Source organism: Pelobates fuscus, chromosome 9, assembly GCF_036172605.1.
Source record: "Pelobates fuscus isolate aPelFus1 chromosome 9, aPelFus1.pri, whole genome shotgun sequence".
In the NCBI taxonomy this organism is placed as follows: domain Eukaryota; kingdom Metazoa; phylum Chordata; class Amphibia; order Anura; family Pelobatidae; genus Pelobates; species Pelobates fuscus.
The window spans coordinates 115514747-115540513 of NC_086325.1; the positions used below are offsets into that span (position 1 = coordinate 115514747).

Genomic DNA, 25767 nt, shown 5'->3' on the forward strand with positions numbered 1-25767 from the left:
GAATGAAGCACAATTGTGAACACCCTGACCTAAGTGTGACCTAAAGGTTCCAAATGTCTCAACAGAATGAATGGAAAGTCATTTTCCTTTGAAATAAAACACATGTTTGGAACCATTTATAGAGAGAGAAGAATGCCAAAGTACTTGCATCTGAAAACTAAAGAAGAACTACATAGACATGAAGTGTAGAGGAGTGAGGAGGGTTTTTTTTTCTTGAGACACTTACCTTGTACTGGCGGTTTTTCAGATGTACAATATGTGCTCCCAATTCTGGTTACTTTGTTGTACTGAAATTTAAACCAGACACATTTCTTAGTTAATCCCCCAACCCCCCCAAAAAGAATAAAACAGCAAAAATGTTTTAGCTATTTCCTGGTATTAAGAAAGAAAGAGAAAATATAAAAACAAGTCAAAAGCCTCCTTGTATGGGACAGCTGGAAATATTTAACCTTTTGTATGACATTTTTCTGTGGAATGATAAATCCAAAGATGGAATAAAGTATATGTGACAACATCCAAATTGATTCTTAGACACTTTGCATGTTACATTTATCTTGAGAGTATTTTTTTTCTATTTTAAAACTACTAGAATATTGAATTGTTACAAATTACCTATGCAGAAATCTGCAAACAATCTTTGCTGTCACATTAGCTACAGCAAAGAGCGCAAGATGACTGGAAAGAAATTATTTTCCACTAGTGCTGTGTCTGCTTCTTATTCTTCTTTCACCTTTTCTTTTTCGTTACAGCTGGACTACTTTATCCATATCCTAAGGACTGTTCTCAGGCTCTATTAAATGGAGAGACTGCAACTGGAATGTACACAATTTATGCAAACGGTGATCAATCACTACCCATGGAAGTATACTGTGACATGAGTGTTGATGGAGGTGGATGGATTGTAAGTCTTTTTTGATATACATATGCAATGCTAAATATTCAGTAACTGTGCAACAAATAGAAAAAGAAAAAATATGTATAAGGGGAACAGTCTTTGTTCATTCCGTTTGAAACAAACTGTGATTTGTCTGAATTTTGGACAATTGGTGGGTCAAAAAATTATGTAACCCTGAAGCGCCGTAGGGACATATCATGAACAAATAAAGCAGACGATTGTGCTCTATCTAAGAACGCAATATTGTGTCTGAACCAACTGAATTCAGTTTTGCTAGTAACCTTTTGTGTGGAACTTTATCAAATTCCTTATCAAAATCCAAGTAGATCACATTCACTGGATCACTCTGATCTTTATTTCAACTAACTTCTTCATATAATTCAATTAAATTAGTTTGGCATGACCTGTCTTTCATAGACTCATACATACAAGTAGTCCCAGTATTGAGGTAGTAAATATAAACCTTAAAGGATAAAAATAGAAATAATAGTGCAATATGCCAATGTAAAGAGATACAATAGTGCTATAATATAAAGAACCAGTAGAAGGACCAACTCACACTTTACAGAGTTGCTAAGAGCTCTGCTGATTAGCGCCTGGACGGTATGATCCCCGTCTAAGGATATGGTGGTGGTAACTGGTATCCAAGGCTCCACAGGCGTGTATAAAATAGAAACACAGAGAAAATCCAATAGTGTATTATGTATAAAAAACAGGAAGAGTGCACACACTGGGATTACAAGACAGATGCCCTATATAAGGACGGAACTGCCATTCCCCACTATCTACACTTCTGAAGAAGCCCCTATTCGGGCGAAACGCGTAAAGTGGATCAAGAAGTCTGGACTTTGAATTTTGGACATTGTATTTTTACTGAAGATTTTATATACAAAGGTTTTTTATTTTATTTTACAATAAAGTTGCAGTTTGTTTCCAGCTTTTTGATCTACCTCTCATTCCTGTGCACCTTGGATCCTGCTTATATCCCTTGGTGGGGATTATACCACCACAAGCACTCACCACCAGAGCAAGTTTAGTGCTCTGGAAATTGTAAGTAGGGTATTTACCCCTTGTTTTTTATTCCAATATTTATACATAATACACTATTGGATTTTCTCTGTGTTTCTATTTTATACACGCCTGTGGAGCCTTGGATACCAGTTACCACCACCATATCCTTAGACGGGGATCATACCGTCCAGGCGCTAATCAGCAGAGCTCTTAGCAGCTCTGTAAAGTGTGAGTTGGTCCTTCTACTGGTTCTTTATATTATAGCACTATTGTATCTGTTTACATTGGCATATTACACTATTATTTCTATTTTTATCCTTTAAGGTTTATATTTACTACCTCAATACTGGGACTACTTGTATGTATGTACAATTTTGTTTATACTGTTTTTTATCGTGTGGCGCGGTTTACCACTTTGTTTTCTGCACTTTCTGGGTAATAGCAGGTATTGGGAAGTCCTGCTGGTTTACTGCTGCCGTCCATCCATACATTCTAGAGAGCGCCTACACCTGTGTTGTTTCATAGACTCATGTTGATCCCTAATAATATAATTGTTCAAAATTAATTCTTGAATATTATCCCTTACCAGCCATTCCAATAATTTTCCAGTCACAAATGTTAAGCTCATGGTCTGTGGTTTCTCAATTGAGCTATTAGACCCTTTTTAAATATAGGCATTAAATCTGCTTTTCTCCAATCCTCTGGTACAATTCCTGAAAGAAAGAATCATGACAAATTTAAACAGTGATATGGATACTTCTACAATAAGTTCCCTAAGCAGGTGTGGGTGAATATCATCTGGCCCAGCAGCTTTGTTTACATTAATTTTATTTCATTTGTGAAGCACCTTATCCTGTGTTAAGCAGTCACCTGTTTGCTGTTGCTATTGTAACAGGGATATGCAAATCTACAGCAGTTGATTCTTCTTTCCTATATATTGAAGAAAAATTATTATTTCAAATTTCTGCCTTGTCCTGATTCTTTTTAAATAACTCAATCATCTCATTTACCGATTGACTAAGACTTTTACTCTTTACCTTTTTACCATTAATGTACTTAAAAACTTTTGCCTTAGCGAGACCGTAGTAATATACCAATTACCCCAAAACAAGAATTTATGAGAATGGACAACAGTTTAAGTAGCTTGTCCTTCAGTGTATCTCAGGTCTCACAGCGATCTCTAAAGGAGTATCACAGTCAAGAGCCAAAGAAGGACAAAAAATATTCTATATCTCTCACACAGACGGACATTTTTAGATCTGGACTTCCCCTATGGGTGGGGTCAGTCTAATATGCATATGTAATGCCACAAGTGAGCAAAAAGTTATTTGAGACCTGAGCAGGGATTAACCAAAGGGAATCTACTGGGTTTTTGCCATTCTCTATATTCATGTATCCCTTGGTTTTGCTTTAGTGTGCATTTGCTTATGGTCTCCCTAGGTAAAAAGAATAAAACAGATTCACTCCATGTTCACTGTACCAATAGCTCCCTCACTTATGAATTCTACAGGATAAACTATCTCTGTTTACTGAAGGAATATGACAGTATTTTAGATGTGGACTGCACTTATAACAAATAGGGAAGGTTCTTTCTATAATGGCACATATGAGAAAAAAAAACAAAAACGTGTTTGTGATCTAATCAGGGACAAACTAAAAGGCAAGCTAGTGACTTTTTTCCCAAACTCAGTTTTCCCATTCTTGCTGTTTTTGCTTAAATGCATTTGCTTACAGTCACCCTAAGTTAAAAGGGTAATTCAGATGTGGAACCTATACTCAGTGCGGGATATTAGCAAACCTCACTGATGAGACCAAATGATGTTCAAAATAATAATCTGTGGTCACTCTGTTGCAAATGCAGGGGAAAGAGGTGTGGGTCCAGAACAGATCCTGAGACCCTTAAAATAATCCTTGTTCTTTTTTTTTTCATTTTACAAAAATGCTAATTCCAATTATTTGATGTTTTTTTAAGTCTAAGGTCACAAGTGATAAATCTATATCTGCATTGAGGAAACAGTCTGAAACAAAAAGACTATATTTAGCTGGTTACATAATTCCATACTAAATTAACTATTGACATCCCAGACATAGGGATTAAGAAATGCAAATGGTAATATTATTACATAGCATGTTTACTGCAACTAGGTTACTACCTTCTATGTTTTAATGGTGCAGCTGCTCATGTAATTAATCAGACTTTTCTGGTTAGGTAGACGTTGCTTTATCTCAGTTTGCACTTGCAGTATAATTAGTTTGGTGACATATGGTTTTGTGGCTTGAGAGATGCATCTCCAAAACACTGTGTAATTCTTTAAAAACCATAATAGGGCTCACTATGTCCATAGGATTACAGAGTTTTGACATATGACTTCACAATATTATGCAGACAGACTTATTTAGTTAGGCACATGATGCATTGGCTAAGGGTAATAAGGGTATATTGGGTTGTAAGGTGTTCTGCAAAGGAACTTGGACAGCTCTTATGATCCAGGAAGCTTCTGTATTGTAACATACTAGTTGCTAACAGCAATTAGTGTTCCAGTTCTCTATAGGGACTTATCATTTGCAGAGTATCACTGTATGTGTTCAGTCTCCTAGAAAAAGCATGTATCTGAGCTTTAGGGCTGGTGACAAGACTGTGTGACTAATGACTCACCACAGTGTTTCAACTGAAATACCAGACAGATAAGCAGATAGATCACCCCAAAATAAGACCAGCAAAATAGGACCTACTACAAGTAGTAGCAGAAAAGTGGCAATAATAAAATAATAATAAAAAGTGAAGAAACCGTTCAGAGAAAAATTATTATAGAAGTAGTTTTAAGTGTCAGGTATTAGACAATAAAAGTGTTTATTAATGCTTTTGGAGAGGTGCCAATAAAATGCTCTTCTCTGTTTGATTATAAATAACAAGAAGAAAGTCCTTTAAAAAGAATGGATATGCTGTAAAATGTAGTGATTCACTTATAAATAAATATTTATTTGAAATTACCAATGATGACCACATCATGGTGCTCTAACATTAAAATACAATCACATTTTATAAGAATAAAAATTCTTTTCTGTAAACTTGCACAGCCTATCTTAATGAGGTGGTCAGACTCCATCTGCCTGTACTAAGAAGCACCAAGCTCTCTATGTCAATTTTTTCCCAATAAAACAACAATACACACACACACACCTTTCGCTATACCAAGATTCGAGGGGGAGAGGGTTAGGGGGAACAAACTTTTTCAAGCGCTATGAAGCACAATAACCAGGGTTCAAGAGATGCTTGTCTCCAACCGTCCTTTTATACTACAGAGCCTTATATTTGTATACCTATCGGTCTATCGTTCTTATTTTCCCATAACCTTAAGACCCACATCATGTGTTGTTGCAAGAGTCATGGAGAGAAAGACTGGGGAAGACTCTATGAAACGTATTACGTTTCAGTCATAATTTGGCAATTTTCATTCTGAAGAAGATGGTATTAAGTATGTGTAATAATTTGTTAAGGCCCTTTCCTTTTCTAATTCCCCTTTCCTCCTTCCTCTTGGTTATAAGTCCCTTTCTTAGATGTTTCTACCTTGCCCTAGATTTCCCTATTGCCCTGGCCCTCTATTAACAAAACCTAGGGGGAAAAAAAAGAAAAAGAAAAAAAAAAGAAAATCACACTCCCGCCGAGGGTCAGTCCCGAGTCAGTCTTAAGAACCCGAAGGGCAACACACATCCTTCTAACTACTAATCAGGTTTCTCATAACCACAAGTATCTTAAAGGTGAATGCACAGGGTTCACCCCCAGCCACAGATCCATAGCATATACATCTTAGTGTAAATTAAGAATCATTTCTTCTACCTAATTTTATAATCCATTTCTGCCATTGTTCAATTCTCGGATTAAAGTAGTGTTCTTGTCTTAATATCCCTATTTCCATTTTACAGTTATTCAAGACCTGCTGTTTTATCAGCTCCCAAGTCGGGGAGTCTGGGTTTTTCCAGAATCTTGCAAGAGTAGCTTTAGTTTCAATGAGAATGTGGATTATTAACTCTTTTTTATCCTTTGGAATTATAGGCCAGCCCAAGTGCAATATCATAGAACTACAGGTGTAATCAAGATCTACCTCTATTACTTCCCTGCAGAATTTCGCTACCTTTTGCCACAATGAAGATATAATCGGGCATGACCACCATATATGGACGTAGTCTGCTCTCAATGAAGCGCAACGCCAGCAGAGATATTGAGATCCTGGATATATTTTTGTTAATTTAGTTGGAACATAATGCCATCTATTGATGACTTTATAATGACTTTCCGTTAGGTTTAGGCAATGTGAAGCTTTCAGTACCGCTTTATTGGCCTTAAGCCATTCCTTTCTCGTAATTATAATTTGTAAGTCTCTTTCCCATGCTTTTAGGGCTGGAAATTCAGGGATTGCCTTATACTTACTAAAAAGTTTTAAGCTTTTAGAAACTAAATTTTTATTATGTCTAATGTTTATCAAGTCTACAAAAAGTTGTAATCCCTCGGAAATCTCAGTTATTCTGTGTCTCATTAGAAAATGTTTTATCCTTAAATACGCAAAACTTTCTCTATAAGAAAGCAAAAAAATTTGTTTAATCTCCTCAAAAGGTCTAATTTGTTGCTGTTGGAATAGCTGATCTATTCTATTAATACCTTTGCTTAACCATGGCTCTAGATTTAAATCCTCCATATTACTGGCCAATACGTGCAGTGGTAGATCAATGATAATTTTATCTTCAATCTTGAGTCTTTTTTTCCAGATTCTCCATTGACCCAATAGGTTAGCTAGGATTATACCCATATCATCTTTCTCAAACTTATCTATACTCCAGAATAAAGTCGTTAAGTCCGGAACTGCCGCTTTCCTAGCCTCAATTTTTTCCCATGTTTCACCACAAGAACTCTCTTTCATAGAGGAAATAACATGCGCAAATGAACAAGCTTCATATATGTCCATAATATCAGGGATTCCCATCCCTCCCAATTTAGGCTTTAAATTCAGAATTTTTTTATTAACTCTGGGTTTTTTCCCCAGCCATATATATTTGTCTAAAGCAGCTTGAATCATCATGAGCCATGGTTTAGGCATTTTCAATGGTAACATACGGAATATATAACTCCATCTAGGAACCAAATAAGACTTTACAATGTTAATTCTACCTGTCCATGATATCTCTGCTGTTCTCAAGTCCTTTAGTTGTTTATTAATTTGCATCATTAGAGGTAGAACATTATATTCCATAATCCTAAAAGGATTACTGGAAATCTTAATGCCTAGATAGGTAATACATTTTTTTGCCCATTCGAAACTATATTTCGCTTTAATATATATTTTCTCTTCCTTCTTTATATTTTTGGCAAGAATAGTTGTCTTATCTACATTTAACTTAAAGTTGGAATAGTACCCAAATTCATAAATCGCCTTTAACAATTCGTCTATTGATAATATAGGGTCTGATATAGTGATTAGGACATCATCTGCATAAAGTAAAGTTTTAAGTTCCTCTTGACCTATTGTTATTCCCTTTATTTTCTCATTAGACCTGATGTCACAAATCAAGGGTTCTATATATATCAAATATAGCAGCGGGGACAGAGGACACCCCTGTCTTGTCCCATTTCTTATGTTAAACCACTCAGAGGTTATTCCCCTACCGATTGTTCTTGCCATTGGGGAGCTATACAGGGCCATGATAGCGCTCAGAATCCAGCCTTCGAAACCAAAGGCCTTTAATGCCTCCCAAAGGAAGTCCCATCTGACCCTGTCAAAGGCCTTCTCCGCGTCCAATGACAGGGCCAGCAATGGAGTGCCCGATTCTTGAACGTGTTCCAAAATGTCAATCACTGTCCTTATACTATTATTTGATTGTCTGTCCTTCATAAATCCAACCTGGTCTCCATGGATTATGGACGGGAGTACTCTTTGTAATCTCTTTGCCAAAATACTTGCATATATTTTTATATCGGAATTTAGTAAGGATATAGGACGATAATTCCCCACTGATTCCGTCGATTTATCTGGCTTTTGTATGGGAATTATATTAGCATATAGTAATTCGTTGGGCAAATCTTTTTCTCTAGCTATGCTATTGAAAAGATCTTCAAGGTGTGTTACCAACACGTCCTGGAACTGTTGGTAAAATATATTTGGAAAGCCGTCCGGCCCCGGGGTTTTTTTTTTTTTTAAAGACTCTATTGCATTTATTATTTCTAGTTTTGAAAAGGGTTCATTAATAGAATTCAGTTGTTCCCTTGATAATTTTTTTAGGGTTTTATTTTGAAAGTATGTTTCTGGTTTATAAGGGGGTTCAGGTAGATTATACAATTTTTGGTAAAATGAGTTAAATGCTTTACCTATATTTTCAGGCGTTAATTGGATGCCATCATCTGTAATAATTTTTTGTATTAATTTGTTTAATTTCGCACCTTTAACTCGATTTGTGAGCATTTTATTTGCTCGATTTCCTTTATAGTACCATTTTATTTTTAGATATTCAAGTTTTTTTGAGGTTTGTAAAAGTAGAATTTTATTGATTTTATCTTTTATTAATCCTATTTTCTCACTTATCTCTATATTTGGATTATTTTTGTTAAGTTTTGTTAGTTTATAGAGAGACACATATAATTCTGTCAGGGAAGCTTCTTTTTGTTTTTTCTTGATTGTACCTAATTTAATAAACTGTCCCCTCAGCACGGCCTTATATGTACACCAAACTATGGCATCTGAAGTTCCTTTATTCTTATTCTCCTCAAAAAAATTGTTTGTTAATTCTTTTATGGTATTTATATCTTGAGCCTCCCTAAGAAGGAATTCATTTAGTCTCCAACTATTTCTAATTTTAATATCTGGTGAGATAGTGAGATCAAGTATTACTGGGTTATGATCTGACCAGGTTACGTCATGAATCAGAACCTTTTTAGTCTTGTATGAGACCTCTAACGAACCCAAAAACAGATCTAGTCTAGAATAGGTACAGTGTGCTTTCGAAAAGCAGGTATAGTCTTTTTCTGATGGATGGTTTATCCTCCAAAGATCTAATAATTCATAGTTATTTATCAACATTGAAAATTGCATTGAGGATTTCTTTCCCCTTTTATCTTGCGTTACCCCTGCCAATGAGTTCCTATCCAACGTGCCATCCAGAATACAATTAAAATCTCCTCCTATAATGATTTTACCCTTTTTAATTTTTTCTAATTTACTCAGCACCATTTGTATAAACTGAACTGAATTAGTATTAGGAGCATAGATGTTTACAATAGTGAATTCTTCATCCTGTACTTTACATATGGCTAAGATGAACCTGCCATTTTTATCTATATCCTGGTATGTGACTTGAATATCTAAATCATCTGTCGCTAGTAAAGCTACTCCACATTTCTTTTTATCCTCTAATGATGAGCAGATTTGGATTTTAAAATTTTTGGGGATGAAACGTTTTATATCTTTCCTTAGCCAATGAGTTTCTTGTAGTAATACAACTTTTGCACCTTCCTTTTTAATATATTGATACACCATGGCTCTTTTAGTTGGGTTATTCAGGCCCTGTACATTCAGCGTCATAAACTTAACCATAGTCTAAGCCTTTGAAACTCGAGACCGTACCCCCCGGCGGGAGGGAGAGAAAAAGAAAAGAAAAAGAGGGGGGGGAGGAAAACACATAACAATTACATTCATATGACCTCATGTAAGTCGAACATAAGGCCACACATACCCACATTTTTTGTAAAAAATTCCGTCTCCACTCCCACTTAGTGGAAGACAGAAAATGCATCCCAGAACTCTGGGAATACATCCACAACTCCACAACGAAATATGGAGTTACTTGGGGGAGCATGAGAAAACCCTCCCCGAGAGTGCCGCTGGTGTCCATATATACCCAGCGGGAAGGAGAAGGGAAGAGAGAAAAAAAAAAAAAAAAAAAAAAAAAAAAACTTTTATGTACATATCAATCATAAACCACGTTGTGAAAACTACTTTCAATATAATTCAATTTCCTATAATACATCGTACTTTCCTTATGGTCTAAAAATTACTCTAGACCAATAACATCTCGTGTATTCATCTTACTATTCAATTTACTCCAATAAATGTACTTATATATATATTATCCCATTTCCCTTTGGCCAAAAGTGCCTTTAAGTGTGATTATATCAATTTCTTTATAACAGTTTTATATTACTAAAATCTGTCTTTACAGTCTAAAGTGTTATCCATACAATATCTTGTGGACCAGATAGCCAATTTAACCCTTAAATTTACCCCCAAAAATACAGTAAACACAAAAAAAAAAAAAAGATATGTGTACATTCTCCTACTCTTCACTACTACCTAGTAAGTTTATATTAGTGATTTCAATATTTGTGCTTTAGAGATTATTTTGAAGCAGTGTTCTATCATACAGAGGATTCCTATCAATTTAACTAATCAAATTACACCCAAAAGTGTCCATATCTATCATTATCTGTGGGTAATCTCGTTCTCCTCTGAGAGGATATACTTTCACGTGAGTGTCATTTATATATACCATAACCTATTCCCCTGTTATGTAAAAATTATATAAATTATGTAAACAATTTTCAGTATAGATATTGCAATTTCCCATGTACCAACTGCTAGATTATACGCCTTTATAAGCTGTAAGTAACCCGATCAGATCAATACCTTGTCAGCCATTTACAGTATAGTATATCTGGTTATTATATTTACATCAGAGGAGAGAGAGAAAAAAAATAAAAAAAAAAAAAAAAAAAATTCATCCCTTAGTCGATCCGCTGGCATGTCCAAACTTATTGATTAATTTTGCATGTGGACCTCCTGTAGCCATTTCCTGGCTAAATCTGAGTTGGCAAATACCAGAGTTTTTGCTTCATGAGTGATAATTAATTTTGCTGGGAAAGCCCAGAAGTGTCTAACATCATTTTTCCTTAGTGTCTCCAGAACCGAAGCGAATGATCGCCTTTTCTTCCTCGTTTCATATGATAAGTCTGGGAAAACTTTTATGTTCGCATATTCTTCTTTTTTACTGCCTTGCCTTGAGGTTTTTCTTATTTCTTCTCTAAATAAGTATGAGTTGCAGCAAACCATAATATCTCTGGGAGCTTCCATTGGGAGATTTTTAGGTTTTGGAATTCTATGATATCTCTCTAGAAATTTATAATTATCATCCTTCTGAATGCCCAGTTCCAGGAAGTATGAATCCAAGAATGCTTTTATTTTTTCTTGTGTGATACTCTCCGGGATGTTCCTTAATCTTAAGTTGTTTTGTCTTGATCTGTCTTCAAGATCATTTATCTTTGATTGTAGCTGTTGGATTTTCTGGTTTATTTCTCCCTGTTGCTGCTGTTGGTCTTTAATTAGTGAGTCAATAAGATCCATTTTTCTTTCGACTTGGTTAATTCTGAGGCCTATCTCTTTAATTTCCTTTTTTAAATCCTCATTATTGCTGAGAATTTCTTGTTTTATTGCTAATAGTTGCTGGTCTAGGCAGATTTTTAAAAATTCTGGCGTAACCATCGAGTTTTCCATTTGAGATGTTTCTAATTGGGATATTTTTTTCTCTCCCGCTGTCAAATTAATTTCTTTCACAGAACTCTCTGGGAATGATCTATCTGTTTGGGGGGAAAAGAAATTAGAGAGTCTTTTCTCCGTCTTGTTCTCTTTTCTTTCAACCTTCTCTTTATGTTCTTTATCTTTATCTTTGCCAAGGGACACTTTATTTTCTTGATTTCTTCTGGTTGACATAATCCCAGAGATATCATGCAGCACAGAGAGAAAAAAAAAAAAATCACCAAAAGTATATCAGCTTAATTCCTTGTGTGAGATAGTTAGTCAACGAAAACGTGTTTCTGCAGCTTTAATAACGTTTTGGTTTATGTATCACGTTACGCCCTTAGATAATTGTTTGATTGATTAGAATTAGTTTTTCTTCTCTCTACTTCATCTTCATGGCATTTTTATTCTTGAATTCTTCTAGTTGACGTAATTTTAGTGATATCGTGCAGCACAAAAAAGAACAAAACAAAACAACAAAAAAGAAAAATCACCAAAAATATATCAGCGTGAGTCCGTTTAGTCAATGTAAACGTATTTCTTCAACTTTAGTGACGTTTTGACGTTTTAATTATGTATCACGTTACACCCTTAGATAATTGGTTGATTAAAATTAGTTTTCCTTCTCTCTACTTCATCTTCATAACTCCTTTTTTTATTTTTTCCCTTTTTCCTTTAAGAGTATGCATTCATAGGTGGAGGTTCTTTATATGCACTCTTTACTTTTTCCAAGCTATGGTGTTTAACACTGTTCAGTTTTAGGATAAATTATGGGAAATCATGGGTTTTCCCCCTCCTTCGCTTCCAATACACCGTTTCCCAATTCCTTCTATATTTATGAAGGCATGTAAATGTAAAAAAAAGAAAAGTAAACTAAAATATCACTTTCTCTGTCTTACTTTTCTTCCGCTTTCACTTTCCGTTGAATTATTTTTACCACCCCACGTTTAACTAGACCTGGGGGGAATTACTGCAGCGGGGAAAACAAGAAAAAAATTCCAAGATATTGTATTGCTTTGTCGGGTGCTGAGTGCTGAGTACCAATATGTATAATTGTTGTAATTGGTATAATTCTCACCCGTCTTCCTTAAACTGCATCCGCCAATCAGCCTTAAGTTACAGCCAGCAGCTTAAGCGTGTAGTTATGAGTAAGAAGTCCAATGCTCACAGGTCTCTGCCCCGACCTCAGCAATAATAGGGCGCCTCTATTTCTCCCGCAGTACATGTATCCACTCGGGTCGAAGGCACGACCGGGCTAATCATGAATCCTGGATCATAGATCTCGTGTTTCATTCAAATCTCCTCCGTCCGCCATCCGACTCCCACGGCACTCTCGGCGGGCTTCACTCCCTCCACCCCCCTTACGTAGCGCTCGCGCACACGCGTCCTACGTCATCCCCCCCTGTTCGGGATTCTCTGCGTCACTATGCTTATTGATTGTTTATATTATGCAGTGATGTTAGACACACTTGTGGCCTATGGAATATCAAGCCTTGGTTACAACTGGTAAATAATTCTGTTCTATGCAATACTATTTTGGGGGAAAAATAAATGCCACAAGGTTTTATAACAAACCAAAACCATAGAACATAAAACAATGCGTTTGTAGAATAATACATGTATCTTAATAATAGATTTTTAAGCATTTCAGTAGATCTATCGTAATTATTTGATCATGATTAAAGGATCAGTTTAGGGTTAGGAACCCTGGGCCCCTCATGCCTCCATAAATATAGCAAAATCTTACTGTATTCAAGCCTGAAGCTGTAACTCTGCATGCTGTTTGTCTCAGAAAAACAAACTGTCTGTTGACATCATCAGAAGTGGCCAGGAATGCAGTGTGTAGATGGTGCACTGTGTGTCTAAAGGGGATCTAGTGTGTGTAGGAGTTCCAGAGTGTACAAGGGGATCTATATATTTCTACAGTGTTTAATAAAACATGTTGTGCTTAAGGACTTCTGTGGCTGCAAGGAGCAGGTGTAACATTTAAGAAACCTGAAGGACTTTTATAAAAAAAAATAAACTACTAGATTTATTAAGATGTAACCTTCAGAACATCTGCAGTGTAAACAAGCCGAAAATTTGGTAAAGGAAATGCACCAATAATTACACCTGTCCTCTTCCCCCCCCCCCCCATTCTGTCTCAGAGTCCTGCTGTTTAATGAATTTTATTTTATATATTTAATGTTATTTGCATCTAGTTTTTTTGTACTAATTAAACAAACCTCTCAGATTCTTTTATGATTTTATTATTTGATAATATTTTATTAACTTTGAGATATAATTGGATTGCAGGTGTTCTTGAGAAGAACTGATGGGTCTGAAGAGTTCAACAGAAATTGGAGGACATATGCTGCAGGCTTTGGAAATCCTTCAAATGAATTCTTTTTGGGTAAATCAAAAGCATTGTAAATTGCATACATATGCATACAAAACAGAAATAGAAAAAATTACTGTTGTGCCTAACAATCCAATTTGAGATATGTAGGTGATGTACCACAATAATTATTTTTTTTATTTGCATCTAATTTTGAGGAGTGTAAATGTGTTCAGTCTCATGCAAACTTATTTGGCACCTAGCTATATCCTCAAACAGAGACTTCAACTTTCAGACCTGACAGCATGCTCTTGACTTGAGTCCTAAAATGATGAAATTGTACAGTCAGTGACTAGTATTTTTGAAAAATAGAAATAAATGAGGGATTTGCTTAAAGGAACACTTTAAACACCATAAGCACTATGTACACTGTAATGTTTATGGTGATTTAAGTGCTCTGTCACCACCTTTAATTATAAATATTTATTTAATTATAAATACTTCTTACTTGGAGTCCACTGGGCACCTGCCTCCAATACTTCTACTTAGGAATGGATTATACTGCCTGATTGGCTGAGAGCACCAGGTGTTAACTCTCTACCAATGAGATAAGCCCTTCATTACTGAGCTAAACTGAGACAAATAACTTCCAGCATGCTGTAGTGGATATGGTGCATTGAGTGTTCATTTGAAAGAGTGTTTTATGAATAATAATGGATAATAATAGAGCTTTCAGAAATACTGAATGAACTCTGAAACATGATGTTGGTTTGTGTTCATTTGTATGTTGAGCTAGGAATTCTGGGACAGTTGCTACAAAAATGTTAAATCATTTTGTTCTTGAGATACGTTAGTGTGAGAAGTAAATGGGGGGTTGAGTGGGATTTGACAAATGATATCACAGTCTTGATAAGAAGAGACTGGTTACGGGATGTCTGGGAGAAAAGTTGTATTTTTTTTAGTATGGAACAGAAGTGATTGGGGATGGTGGGGGTCTGGGTGAGGTGTGGCTAGTGATAGTAGGTTTTTGAGAAAACAGATTCTAGGCTAAGGATAATAGGACTCCTTGTGTCTAATATTCTGACTATGGCAATGGAAGACTATTCATATTCCTTTTATTGTAAGGTATGTTTAACATATATTAATATTAAATAATCTCTTCAATAGTTTTTCCTGTATATCAAATTCATTGTTTTATATATATATATATATATATATATATATATATATATATATATATATATATTACACTTGTAATCAAAATTATTTAACCCTCTATTGAAACTCTGGTTTCTTGTCAAATAACCTGCATTATATAATGGGTGCGTCTGGAAAATACATTGGTTGATTGGAACTGCATTATAAACTGTAGCTGCCCTCTGTGTATACACTGTTTGTGTCTGAGTGCACAAGTGTGAGGGTGTGTGTGCATATGTGTTGTGGGGGACCGCCAATATATCGCCGCCACAGATTCCCTTTCCCAAATAATGTAGCTCCAACACTCATCAAAGTAAATATCGTTGGTATCACCTTTTTCTCCACACATTAGTCGAGACTGAATGTTGGGTGTAGATCTGATTAATGCAAGCACTCACAATTTATACATACAGTAAACTCCTCCCCTGTGTCTGAGAAATAATTGAGTCAGGAAACTTACAATTCAATTATCTCCCAGGTACAGAAAAATCTAACAATTTCTAAACACCCCAAAATTACCCCTTAAAACCATGAAAACCCCTCGAGATTCACATTCTCGGATAGCTCTGATCTGAGTGCCTTACATATCCAAAAAGCACTCCGATCAGTTCGGTGGTTTGGAATTTCCATCGAGGTACAGTTTTGACCAGCCAGCTATGAGGTAAATGCCCCAAATAGTTTCAGGAATCGTGGCAACGGCCGGTCTCAGTTTGAGGGTTTTTGTACAAAAACCATGCACAATATGTGAACACACTTTTCAGTGTCGAATGCTCTCCCATTTGGTGGATTATATCTCCCAAATGCCACTCGATGACCATGTACCGCTGCCTGCATTCGGGAGGCAAGATGGCCACCATCCTTTCTGTTGACCACGTGCGTTCGGTACATGAAATGGGAGCCTTGAGGAGCCTTTAAGTGATAGTTTCCAATGTGGTTTCGCACTGGATACTTTGTATTCCCCGTTCTAATTAGATGTCGTGGTGGTCTTTATTCGGGATTTGAACCAGGGAAGTTTCGTATGAACAAACAAACAGGGGACAATGAATACTACCGAACCATGTGATAGGGCATTCCTTCACATGTGTGTTAACATACTTTTTATGTACTGCCAATCAATATTTACTTACTATGGCCAGGAAAATAAGATGGATCTGGTAGCCTAGCCTCACTGCAGGTGTATGTATTTTGTGAAACAGCATAAAAAATTATGAGCAGTGAAATAAGTATAGTGATCTAGAAACCAATGGGGAAAAGAGAGATGGGGTGGTACACTTAGAGTTATACTAAATCAACCCAAATTTCAGTTTAACCCAAACCGTAAAATGTATGTTTTAGTGTTTTAAATTGGTAATAGTACAAATAAAAATGCTTACAAGTTTTGTGTTTTTATTCCATTGAAAAATTGATACACATTTTTTTTCAATTTCTTGTGCAATAAAACAAGGCAATTAATTGACAATAAAAAGTGACTATAATGCCAGAGTTGAAATTCTTTTTACATATATTCTATTTCAATTTTTGCAATTAATTTTAACGGGCAAAAAACAACAGTTGGAAAGGGAATATGACAAAGAAGGAAAAGGGATAAAACTAGGGCAAACACCCCATGTCCAATCAAATATACATTAATCAACGGTAAAAAAGAAAGAAATCCCAAGCTTAAACAACCCTTGAGTGTTTAGCAACATAGCATGACAATCTCAATGACATCACTGATTACATCAGACATGACGTTGCTGATACATAACATTACTTGTGACATCGCCTATCATATCATGTTACAAAAACGAAGGTAGGAGCTTGACAGGTCGAAACATTGCTGCTCTTTTTACTATTCCAATAAACTTGCCTGTGGCCTAAACACCTTGAGTGCCTGGAGATTTTCTTTTGGATCACCTTTCATATCAATGACATCACTTGTGCTATTACTCATAAATACAGATCAAATAAATCATAAACAGAAAAATATATACAACACTATATAGACAATTGTGGGATTTCCTTTAGACAAAAGCTTTATTTTAGTATACCTACAATTAAAATTACATACATTAAATGAAGATTGGAAATTGTGAACCCCGCCTAGTGCCTGGAGTTTGTTCTTTTTGTGGAGGAAGGCTGAGTATTGTGTGTGTGTGGTGGCTGAGTGATGTGTGTATGTGTGCTTGCTGATTGTTAATTTAAGTGTATTCAACTGATTAAGTGCCTAGTTTAAACATGTTAAGCTGTATGAATGTCATCATTTATTAATGTCATATATTAATTAAATTATTTATTAATTTATTTATTATTTAGGATTAGATAATCTACACAAGATAACCTCTCAGGGAATGTATGAATTACGTGTAGATCTTAGAGACAACGATGAAACTGCATATGCAGTTTATGACAAGTTTGTAGTTGGAGATTCCAGAAGTCGATACAGAATGACCGTTGAAGGCTACAGTGGTACCGCAGGTATGCAATTATTTTAGTAAATATCAATATAATGTGCAACATTGTTTGCACTAAGGTACAAATGTGTTTATTTTCCAATTTACAATAAACATTAGTAATACTATGATACAGAGCAGTGTATATGATGAGTACAAGGAGTAGCACAAAATGAAAAACAATGAAAAACAACAAAGAGAAAACACAACAGTGCAATAGTAAAGTAAAATACAATAAAATAAAAAATACACCACACTGCTCTCCCCAAAAGCAAAAAGAAATATAGAACTTGAAATTAATGTGTATATTTCATGAATAGATACAGTGAGGGAAAAAAAGTATTTGATCCTCTGCTAACAAAAAATAAATCCAGAAAAACAAATGTCAAAAAAGTTATAAATTGATTTGCATGTCAATGAGTAAAATAAGTATTTGATCCCCTATCAATCAGCAAGATTTCTGGCTCACAGGTGTCTTTTATACAGGTAACAAGCTGAGATTGGGAGCACTCTCTTAAAGGGAGTGCTCCTAATCTCAGCTCGTTACTTGTATAAAAGACACCTGTCCACAGAAGCAAACCATCAGATTCCAAACTCTCCCTCATGGCCAACACCAAAGAGCTGTCCAATTATGTCAGGGACAAGAGTGTAGACTTATACAAGGCTTGAATGGGCTACAAGACCATTGGCAAGCAGCTTGGTGAGAAGGTGACAACAGTTGGTGCGATTATTTGCAAATGGAAGAAACACAAAATAACTGCCAGTCTCCCTTGGTCTGGTGCTCCATGCAAGATCTCACCACGTGGAGTTTCAATGATCATGAGAACAGTTAGGTATCAGTCCAGAACTACACGGTAAGATCGTGTTAATTAACTCAAGGCAACTGGGGCAAGAGTCACCAAGAAAGCAATTGGTAACACACTACGCCATGAAGGATTGAAATCCTGCAGCGCCCGCAAAGTCCCCCTGCTCAAGAAATTACATGTACAGGCGCGTGTGAAGTTTGCCAATGAACATTTGAATGATTCAGAGAAGAACTGGGTGAAAGTGGTCAAAAAATCTAGCTCTTTGGCATCAACTCAACTCGCCATGTTTAGAGGAGGAGGAATGCTGCCTATGACCCTAAGAACACCATCCCCACCATCAAACATGGAGGTGGAAACATTATGCTTTGGGGTGTTTTTCTGCTAAGGGGACAGGACAACTGCACCGCATCAATGGGCCATGTACACTCAAATCTTTGGTAAAAACCTCCCTACCTCAGCCAGGGCATTGAAAATGGGTTGTGGATGGGTATTCCAGCGTGATAATTACTCCAAACACACAGCCAAGGCACAAGACCCAACATTGTTCCACAGTCTCCCAAGAAAGATCTTTATAGAATTAGATCTCATGTACTTCAAATAAAATCTGCAGTAGAGTGGGCCTTCTGCATTATATCTACTTTAACAGAGTGCTGTAGTAGACAACAAATACTGTCCCTTTGTAGAAAGTTAGTAAATGCCTTTCATGATAGAACCCTAGGAGCTTTCTAAAAATCAATCAATCTGGTGATATATGTATGCCAAATGCAAGGCATAATCATCCATGTGGGAATCAATACCGGCCAGCCACAATTTCTTCTGTCACAGTTCCTCTTCAAGGAAGACTAATCTTGGACCTACCTAAGATTCTTGTGAAGTTTCTTAAGTTCTGCTATAAGGCAGTTAAAAAATATTGTGGTCTGGGTCCCCATGCCCAATTTAGTAAGCAGCTGAGCTATAGCAGCTTTTAGAGACTTCAGGCCATGTACAAAATGCAACTGTAAAAAAATGAGAACTAGTTACAACAAAACTACATTTCACCTTCGACACATAAAATCCCACTTGTAGAGCTTGTACTTCTCAGGCCTACCTATTTTCCATACTCTAAAGTATATAGCAAACTTCCAAGTATATAGCAAACTAAAGGTAACCATTAAAGAGATACTATAGTGCTACGAATACAAAGCCATCACCATTCTCCGTCATGCCACCTCCACACTGTAATGGTTAATTCCAGCTGTAATCTCCCTCGGTGCCAGGTTGGCACTCAGCCTCCTCTGATCTCACACAACAGGGGTTGCTAATGCAAGCGAGTGCATTAGGCCCTCCCATAGGTAAGCAGTGATGCTTAATGCTTAATGCTTTCCTATGGAGATTTTACAGATGGTGGATGTCCTCATGTGGAGCGTGAGGATTTCCCGCATCAGTCAAGCGATCAAAATTCGCCTAACAAGCAGGAAGTGACAGCCACTAGACTTAGTTTTAACCCTGCAATGCAATTATTGCAGTTTAGCAGACAGTGACATTGCACCCAGACCACTTCAATGAAATGAAGTGTTCTCTGTACTTATAGTGTCACTTTAAGAATTGTTAAAAGCTTTTCAGTTCATTAGACTAAACTCTAATTGGTGATAATTATTCTTGATTTCTTGTCACTACAGGAGATTCTATGAGCTACCACAATGGACATCGATTTTCCACATACGACAAAGACAATGATTCTGCTATAACTAACTGTGCTCTGTCCTATAGAGGGGCTTTTTGGTACAAAAATTGTCACAGAGTAAACCTTATGGGAAGATATGGTGACAACAATCACAGTCAGGTAAGAACGTTGTTCATATAAAACGACACCTTTAACTATTTGTGTATTTAGTATATTTAAGAACAACTAAAGAGATTTTACAAAATAATTCTTCTTTAGTCAGTTATCAATTTCATATTTAACATGAAAGGAAAATACCCACTCTTTATTTCAAATAGTAAGTGTGAGGTTGAAAGCGACTCTTGACCAGTTAGAGGCCACTAAATGCTATGTAGAGAAATTGGTTATTCAAATGAGTTTAACCTAACAGAGCCCAGGAAACAAGGCATCTAACGTGTGATCCAGGGGCTGCATATAATTTAATATAGGGCCAAGGATACTGGGCAACTCCAGGGCCCTTTAATGGCCATATAATTTAATGCAGGTTCCAAAAGACTGGACATTGCGTAGATTTTAACTAATTGTGTTACTGCAAAGTTACACCAGTTAATGAATGGCATTTGTGTTATAACACAAAATGGAGAAATAAAGTAAACAGAGTGCAGGTCAGAAGCCCATGAAGGGCTTGTGAGATGCACCACTGTAACCACCTAATAGGGAGCTCCAATAATGGGGTAACCCTCCAAAATATGCAGGAAATAGAAGAGAGTGATGTATAGAATCTTACAAGTGGAAACTAACATCAGGAGAGCTCTACTAGTATATGAAATGAGGAAGAGGGCCCTAACTTTAATCAATCTAAGGATAAAAAGGGATTTGCAAACAAAAAGTATAACCCAGGGGATCCATTATATGGAGTACTAAATTGAATGTAAGTTCCAGTTCCCCTAGTGTCCGACAGACGGGAGGGTAGTGTAAACGAGGTTAGGGAGAGAGAAAAGGCACAGGGTCCATAGAGAAAAAGGTACCAGATAATCTGGTATAAACACATATGAAAAGCCTCAAAGAAAAAATAAATCTCTCAATTCACCCTAAGAGTTACCTCGACACTGTGGTCTGACCACTAGTGTCTACCTGAACCAACTCTCCCTACTAAAGTTATAAATAAATAAGGAAACACCTAAAAATCAATAACCATAGTGGTAACAAAAATTAAAAAGTGCTACCAAGTGTAGTGATTAAAGAAAAAGAAAACGCTCAGGTTCAAAACGCTGTCATCAGGAGCCTGTGAACATGAGCGGCTTAATGTTCCATTTAAATACCTATTGCTGATGAGATATAGCCATCAGCTGTTCAATGTGGGAGGTTCCGATAGGCGAAGTGTCTAGACTATTCTGCAGTCTACCGGAGGCGTGGCATGTCGTCACATATTTTACATATCAAAATCATGCACCATCAATGGGGCAACAATAACTTACACTACTACTCAGCTGCCAACCTGGCCAGCTCCAACAGCACGCGCTGAAGAGTGCCCCGAGTCCCACTGGGAGAAGGGCGCCACACAAATAACTGTTATCATCATTATTATTTTTTTAACCGGGTCTGCCCCGTCCTGTCCTATAGAGTGGAGCCAGGTGGGGCCGAACACATCATCCAGTATGGGCGTTTGTTTCATAACAGGCTGTTACGTGAGCTGTACAGCCAAGAGGGACAGAGTTGGGGCACAATCATGCCTCAGGTGGGCGTGATGGCTCTATGTTAAACGAAAGCCCTGTATACGGTTGGACAGACATATAGTGCAAATGCCAGGTTTTGTTTACATTTGTTTTGATCACAACTTGTACATTTGGCTGCGGTCTTAACCCCTTCAGGACGGAGTCAATAGTACACATTCTGATCAAAACAAAACATAAACAAAAACTGGAATTTGCGCTATATGTCTGTTCAACCGTAATTCACCTCTTTCATATTAAATGCACCCACACTTATTATATATCATTTTGTTCAGGAGAAACAGGGCTTTCATTTCATATCAAACATGTATATATGAAACATAATTTATAATGAATAAAATAAAAAAACTGTGAGAAATTTTACATTTTTTAAAAGAATTGTAGTTCCGCCTCACATTTTAGCTGTAAATGTCATAATACTGTTTGTAATCAGCGATGTCTCACGAGTACAACAGTACCCCCCATTAACGGGTTTTATGGTGTTTTGGAAAGTTACAGGGTCAAATATAGAACATTTAATTTTCAAATTGAAATTTGCCAGATTAGTAATGTTACATTGAGATGGTGTGGTAGCCCAGCAATGAGAATTACCCCAATAATGGCATACCATTTGAAAAAGTAGACAAGCCAAGGTATTAAAAGTGGGGTATGTTTAGTCTTTTTTAGTAGCCACTTAGTCACAAACACTGGCCAAAGTTAGCGTTCATATTTGTTTTTGTGTGAAAAAAGCAAAAAACTATATATTTTTTAAATATTTGGCCAGTGTTTGTGACTAAGTGGCTACTAAGAAAGACTGGACATACCCCACTTGCAATACCTCGGGTTGTCTACTTTTGCAAATGGTATGCTATCATGGGGGTAATTCTCATTCCTGGGCTACCATACGCTCTCAACATAACCAATCTGGCAAATTTCAATGTCACAAAAATGAAATGTAAGCCTTATATGTGACTCTCTAACTTTCCAAAACACCATAAAACCTGCACTTGGGTGGTACTGTTATTCTCGGGAGACTTCACTAAACACAAATATTAGTGTTTTAAAACAGTAAAACATATTACAACAATAATATAGTCCATAAAATGTAAAAAATGCAAAAAACTTAACTTTTACTTAAAATATCATCGTTGTAATACAATTTACCAGTTTGAAACACTAATATTTGAGTTCAGCGAAGTCTCCCAAGTAAAACAGTACCCCCTATGTACAGGTTTTATGGTGTCTTGGAGAGTTACAGGGTCAAATATAGTGCTTGTGAATTAAATTCTCTGCACTTTCTCCCTGTGTTTTCAGGCATGTCAATCACATTTTAATTAATAAAATCACATAATTATGTTAAAAGATTATTTAAATATACATGTAGAATTTTAATATATATGCATTTATAGGTATTTAAATTCTACGTGTATACTAATGTAATCTTTTATGTAATTATATGTATTTATCTATATATATATATATATATATATATATATATATATATATGCGGTTATTTGTATTTTATATATAGATAGATATATATAGAATGTCATTCTAAGTGTATTTTGTTAACAATATATATATATTAATAACAAAATACAGTTAGAATGAAATTACATATGAATATATAATTTATATGAAATTTTGTTTCAATATTTTATTTATTTATTTTATTATTTTATTTATTTATTATTGTAATTATACGTATGTATATATATATATATATATATATATATATATATATACTAATATTAATATCAAAATACACTTTGTATGACGTTACATATATATAATATATATATATATATATATATATATATATATATTATATATATAATATATACATATATTATATATATAAAAATACTTTTAATTTCATTTTACACTTGTCTATTTTTTTTTTTACACTACCTAACAGTAGGGGGACTGTCTGATATTTCAGACAGTCCCCCTGCTGGCAGATCCACAGCCAGCTATAGGGGGCCATGTGATCACTCTTTGAGAGCGATCACATGGCCCCCGGGGGCCTCATTTGCCGGGGAGGGCTGCCTGGGCTGTCAGGCAGCCCTCCAGAAGATGATCGCGGCGGAGGTGAGTACATCTCACCTCCTGGGGGCTTCAGCCATTACGGCGTTCTATGCCGCCGCAACGGCTTTAAAGCCCTTTAAAGCCGGGACGGCATAGAACGCCGTAACAGCGTTAAGGGGTTAAGGGGTTAATGAAGAGAGTATTACAAAAATGCTGAAAAAGAGAATCCCTCATGTAACCCTGCCGGGGATAACGTATTTAGTTTGTAAATCCTCTCTGCAGTAGTTTTCGGTCCCAATTTCCTATACGTGGATTTTGGGGGACTGATTCAATACCCATGAATCTAATTTTAGTAGCAGAATTAGAATGGTGAGTTTTTAGATGTCGTGAAATTGGTGTCTCCAATAGTCTCCTTACGGAGTTAACATGTTCTCTTATGCGAAGCTTGAAGGGGCGAAACGTTTTGTTTTATGTCCTTCAAACCACATGAACATAACATGAGGTACTAGCCCTTCAGTATGGCAGTTAACCCCTTAAGGACACATGACATGTGTGACATGTCATGATTCCCTTTTATTCCAGAAGTTTGGTCCTTAACCCCTTAAGGACCAAACTTCTGGAATAAAAGGGAATCATGACATGTCACACATGTCATGTGTCCTTAAGGGGTTAAGGGGTTAAAGGAAGATTTTGTTAAGAATTCCTCAGAATCACTGCTGTCTGTAAAAGACTTGGTCTGTTTAGAAATATGGGGACATGCACTACAGTGGCCACACTTGTATGTACCTTTGGGTAGATATTGTTTGAGGGGTTATTTAAGGGGGCCAAATAGCTAGGGAGTAGCATGTCTTTCAAATTTCTGCCCCTGTGTGCTGTCACTGAATGGAATGGTGTAATAAACTTCTTAATATGGGGATCAAAAGTGAGTATTGGCCAAAATCTTTTTAATGTAGTTATCATGTTGGACCAGCCTGCATGAAGTCCCCATGGCAGTCCCCCTAATTTGTTGGTATACTTTACCATTAAATAAAAAGACATCATTGGTCAAGATAAATTTAAGGATATCAGAGATAAAGTCTATGTATACTGGTGGGGCATTAATTGTTTTCTAAAGAGTGAATCAAGCACTCTTAATCCCCAATTTGTGGGGGATGGAGCTATATAATGCCTCTACATCCAGGCATAAGATGGCTTCTTCTGGTACCCTTAGGTTCTTTAACCAGTGTAACATTTGTTTTGTGTCTCTGATATATGATGGTAAGTCACAATGGGTGACAAGATTTTATCAAGAAAAATGCTCCCTTTCTTCAAGTTATACTTTTTGTTTGCATAACCCTTTTTATCCTTAGATTGATTAAAGAGACACTCCAGGCACCAAGACCACTTCTGCCCACTGGAGTGGTCTAGGTGCCAACTCCCACCACCCTTAACCCTGCAAGTGTAATTATTGCAGTTTTTATAAACTGCAATAATTACCTTGCAGGGTTAAGTCATTGTCTAGTGGCTGTCTATCAGACAGCCACTAGAGGGACTTCCGTGTTCTTAGAACACAAAAAGTGTTTTAAACAACGCTGAACGCCCTTACACTATGCATGAGGACCTCCAGCAGGGCCGGCGCGTCCATAAGGCGGCACAGGCCCGCCTTAGGGCGCACCGGCTCTGGGGGCGCAAAATTCCAGTGACTGGCAGGAGGGAAGTGCTCCCTCCTGCCTGGTCACCTCCTGGATCCCCGGAGCTGCTGGGAGGCGTGCGGCTGACTGGATTAGGAGGCGGCGAGGGAGCTCTCTGATTTCTCTGACCGGCTCCCTCGCGCGCCTTTTGCTGATGCCGCGGGAGCCGGAATATGACGTCATATTCCGGCTCCCGCGGCATCAGAAAACCGCCTGCGAGGGAGCCGGTCAGAGAGATCAGAGAGCTCCCTCGCCGCCTCCTAATCCAGTCAGCCGCACGCCTCCCAGCAGCCCCACTGGACCACCAATGAAAGACCCACGCCAGCACTCCAGGTAGGGAGGCTGGATGGGAAATTTAAATTTAATTTATTGTTAATTACTTTATTAATTACTGTGTGTGTGCATGTGAGTGTGAGTGTGTATGTGTGTGAGTGAGTGTGTGTGTGTCTGTCAGTGTGTGTGTCTGTCAGTGTGTGTGTAAGTTTGTGTGTGAGTGAGTG

At 36.8% G+C, this 25767-nt stretch overlaps 1 protein-coding gene across 3 annotated transcripts in view; it reads left to right on the plus strand.

Annotated features, from left to right (window-relative positions):
• The window catches only part of TNC (tenascin C), a 146767-nt gene that overhangs the window by 118711 nt on the left and 2289 nt on the right, over positions 1-25767 (plus strand). For all 3 annotated transcript variants that reach the window (XM_063432313.1, XM_063432314.1, XM_063432315.1), the window contains 4 exons: positions 750-901; positions 13759-13855; positions 17273-17434; positions 19874-20037. In XM_063432313.1, the coding sequence (XP_063288383.1) occupies positions 750-901; positions 13759-13855; positions 17273-17434; positions 19874-20037 (575 nt within the window). The remainder of the gene's footprint in view (positions 1-749; positions 902-13758; positions 13856-17272; positions 17435-19873; positions 20038-25767) is intronic.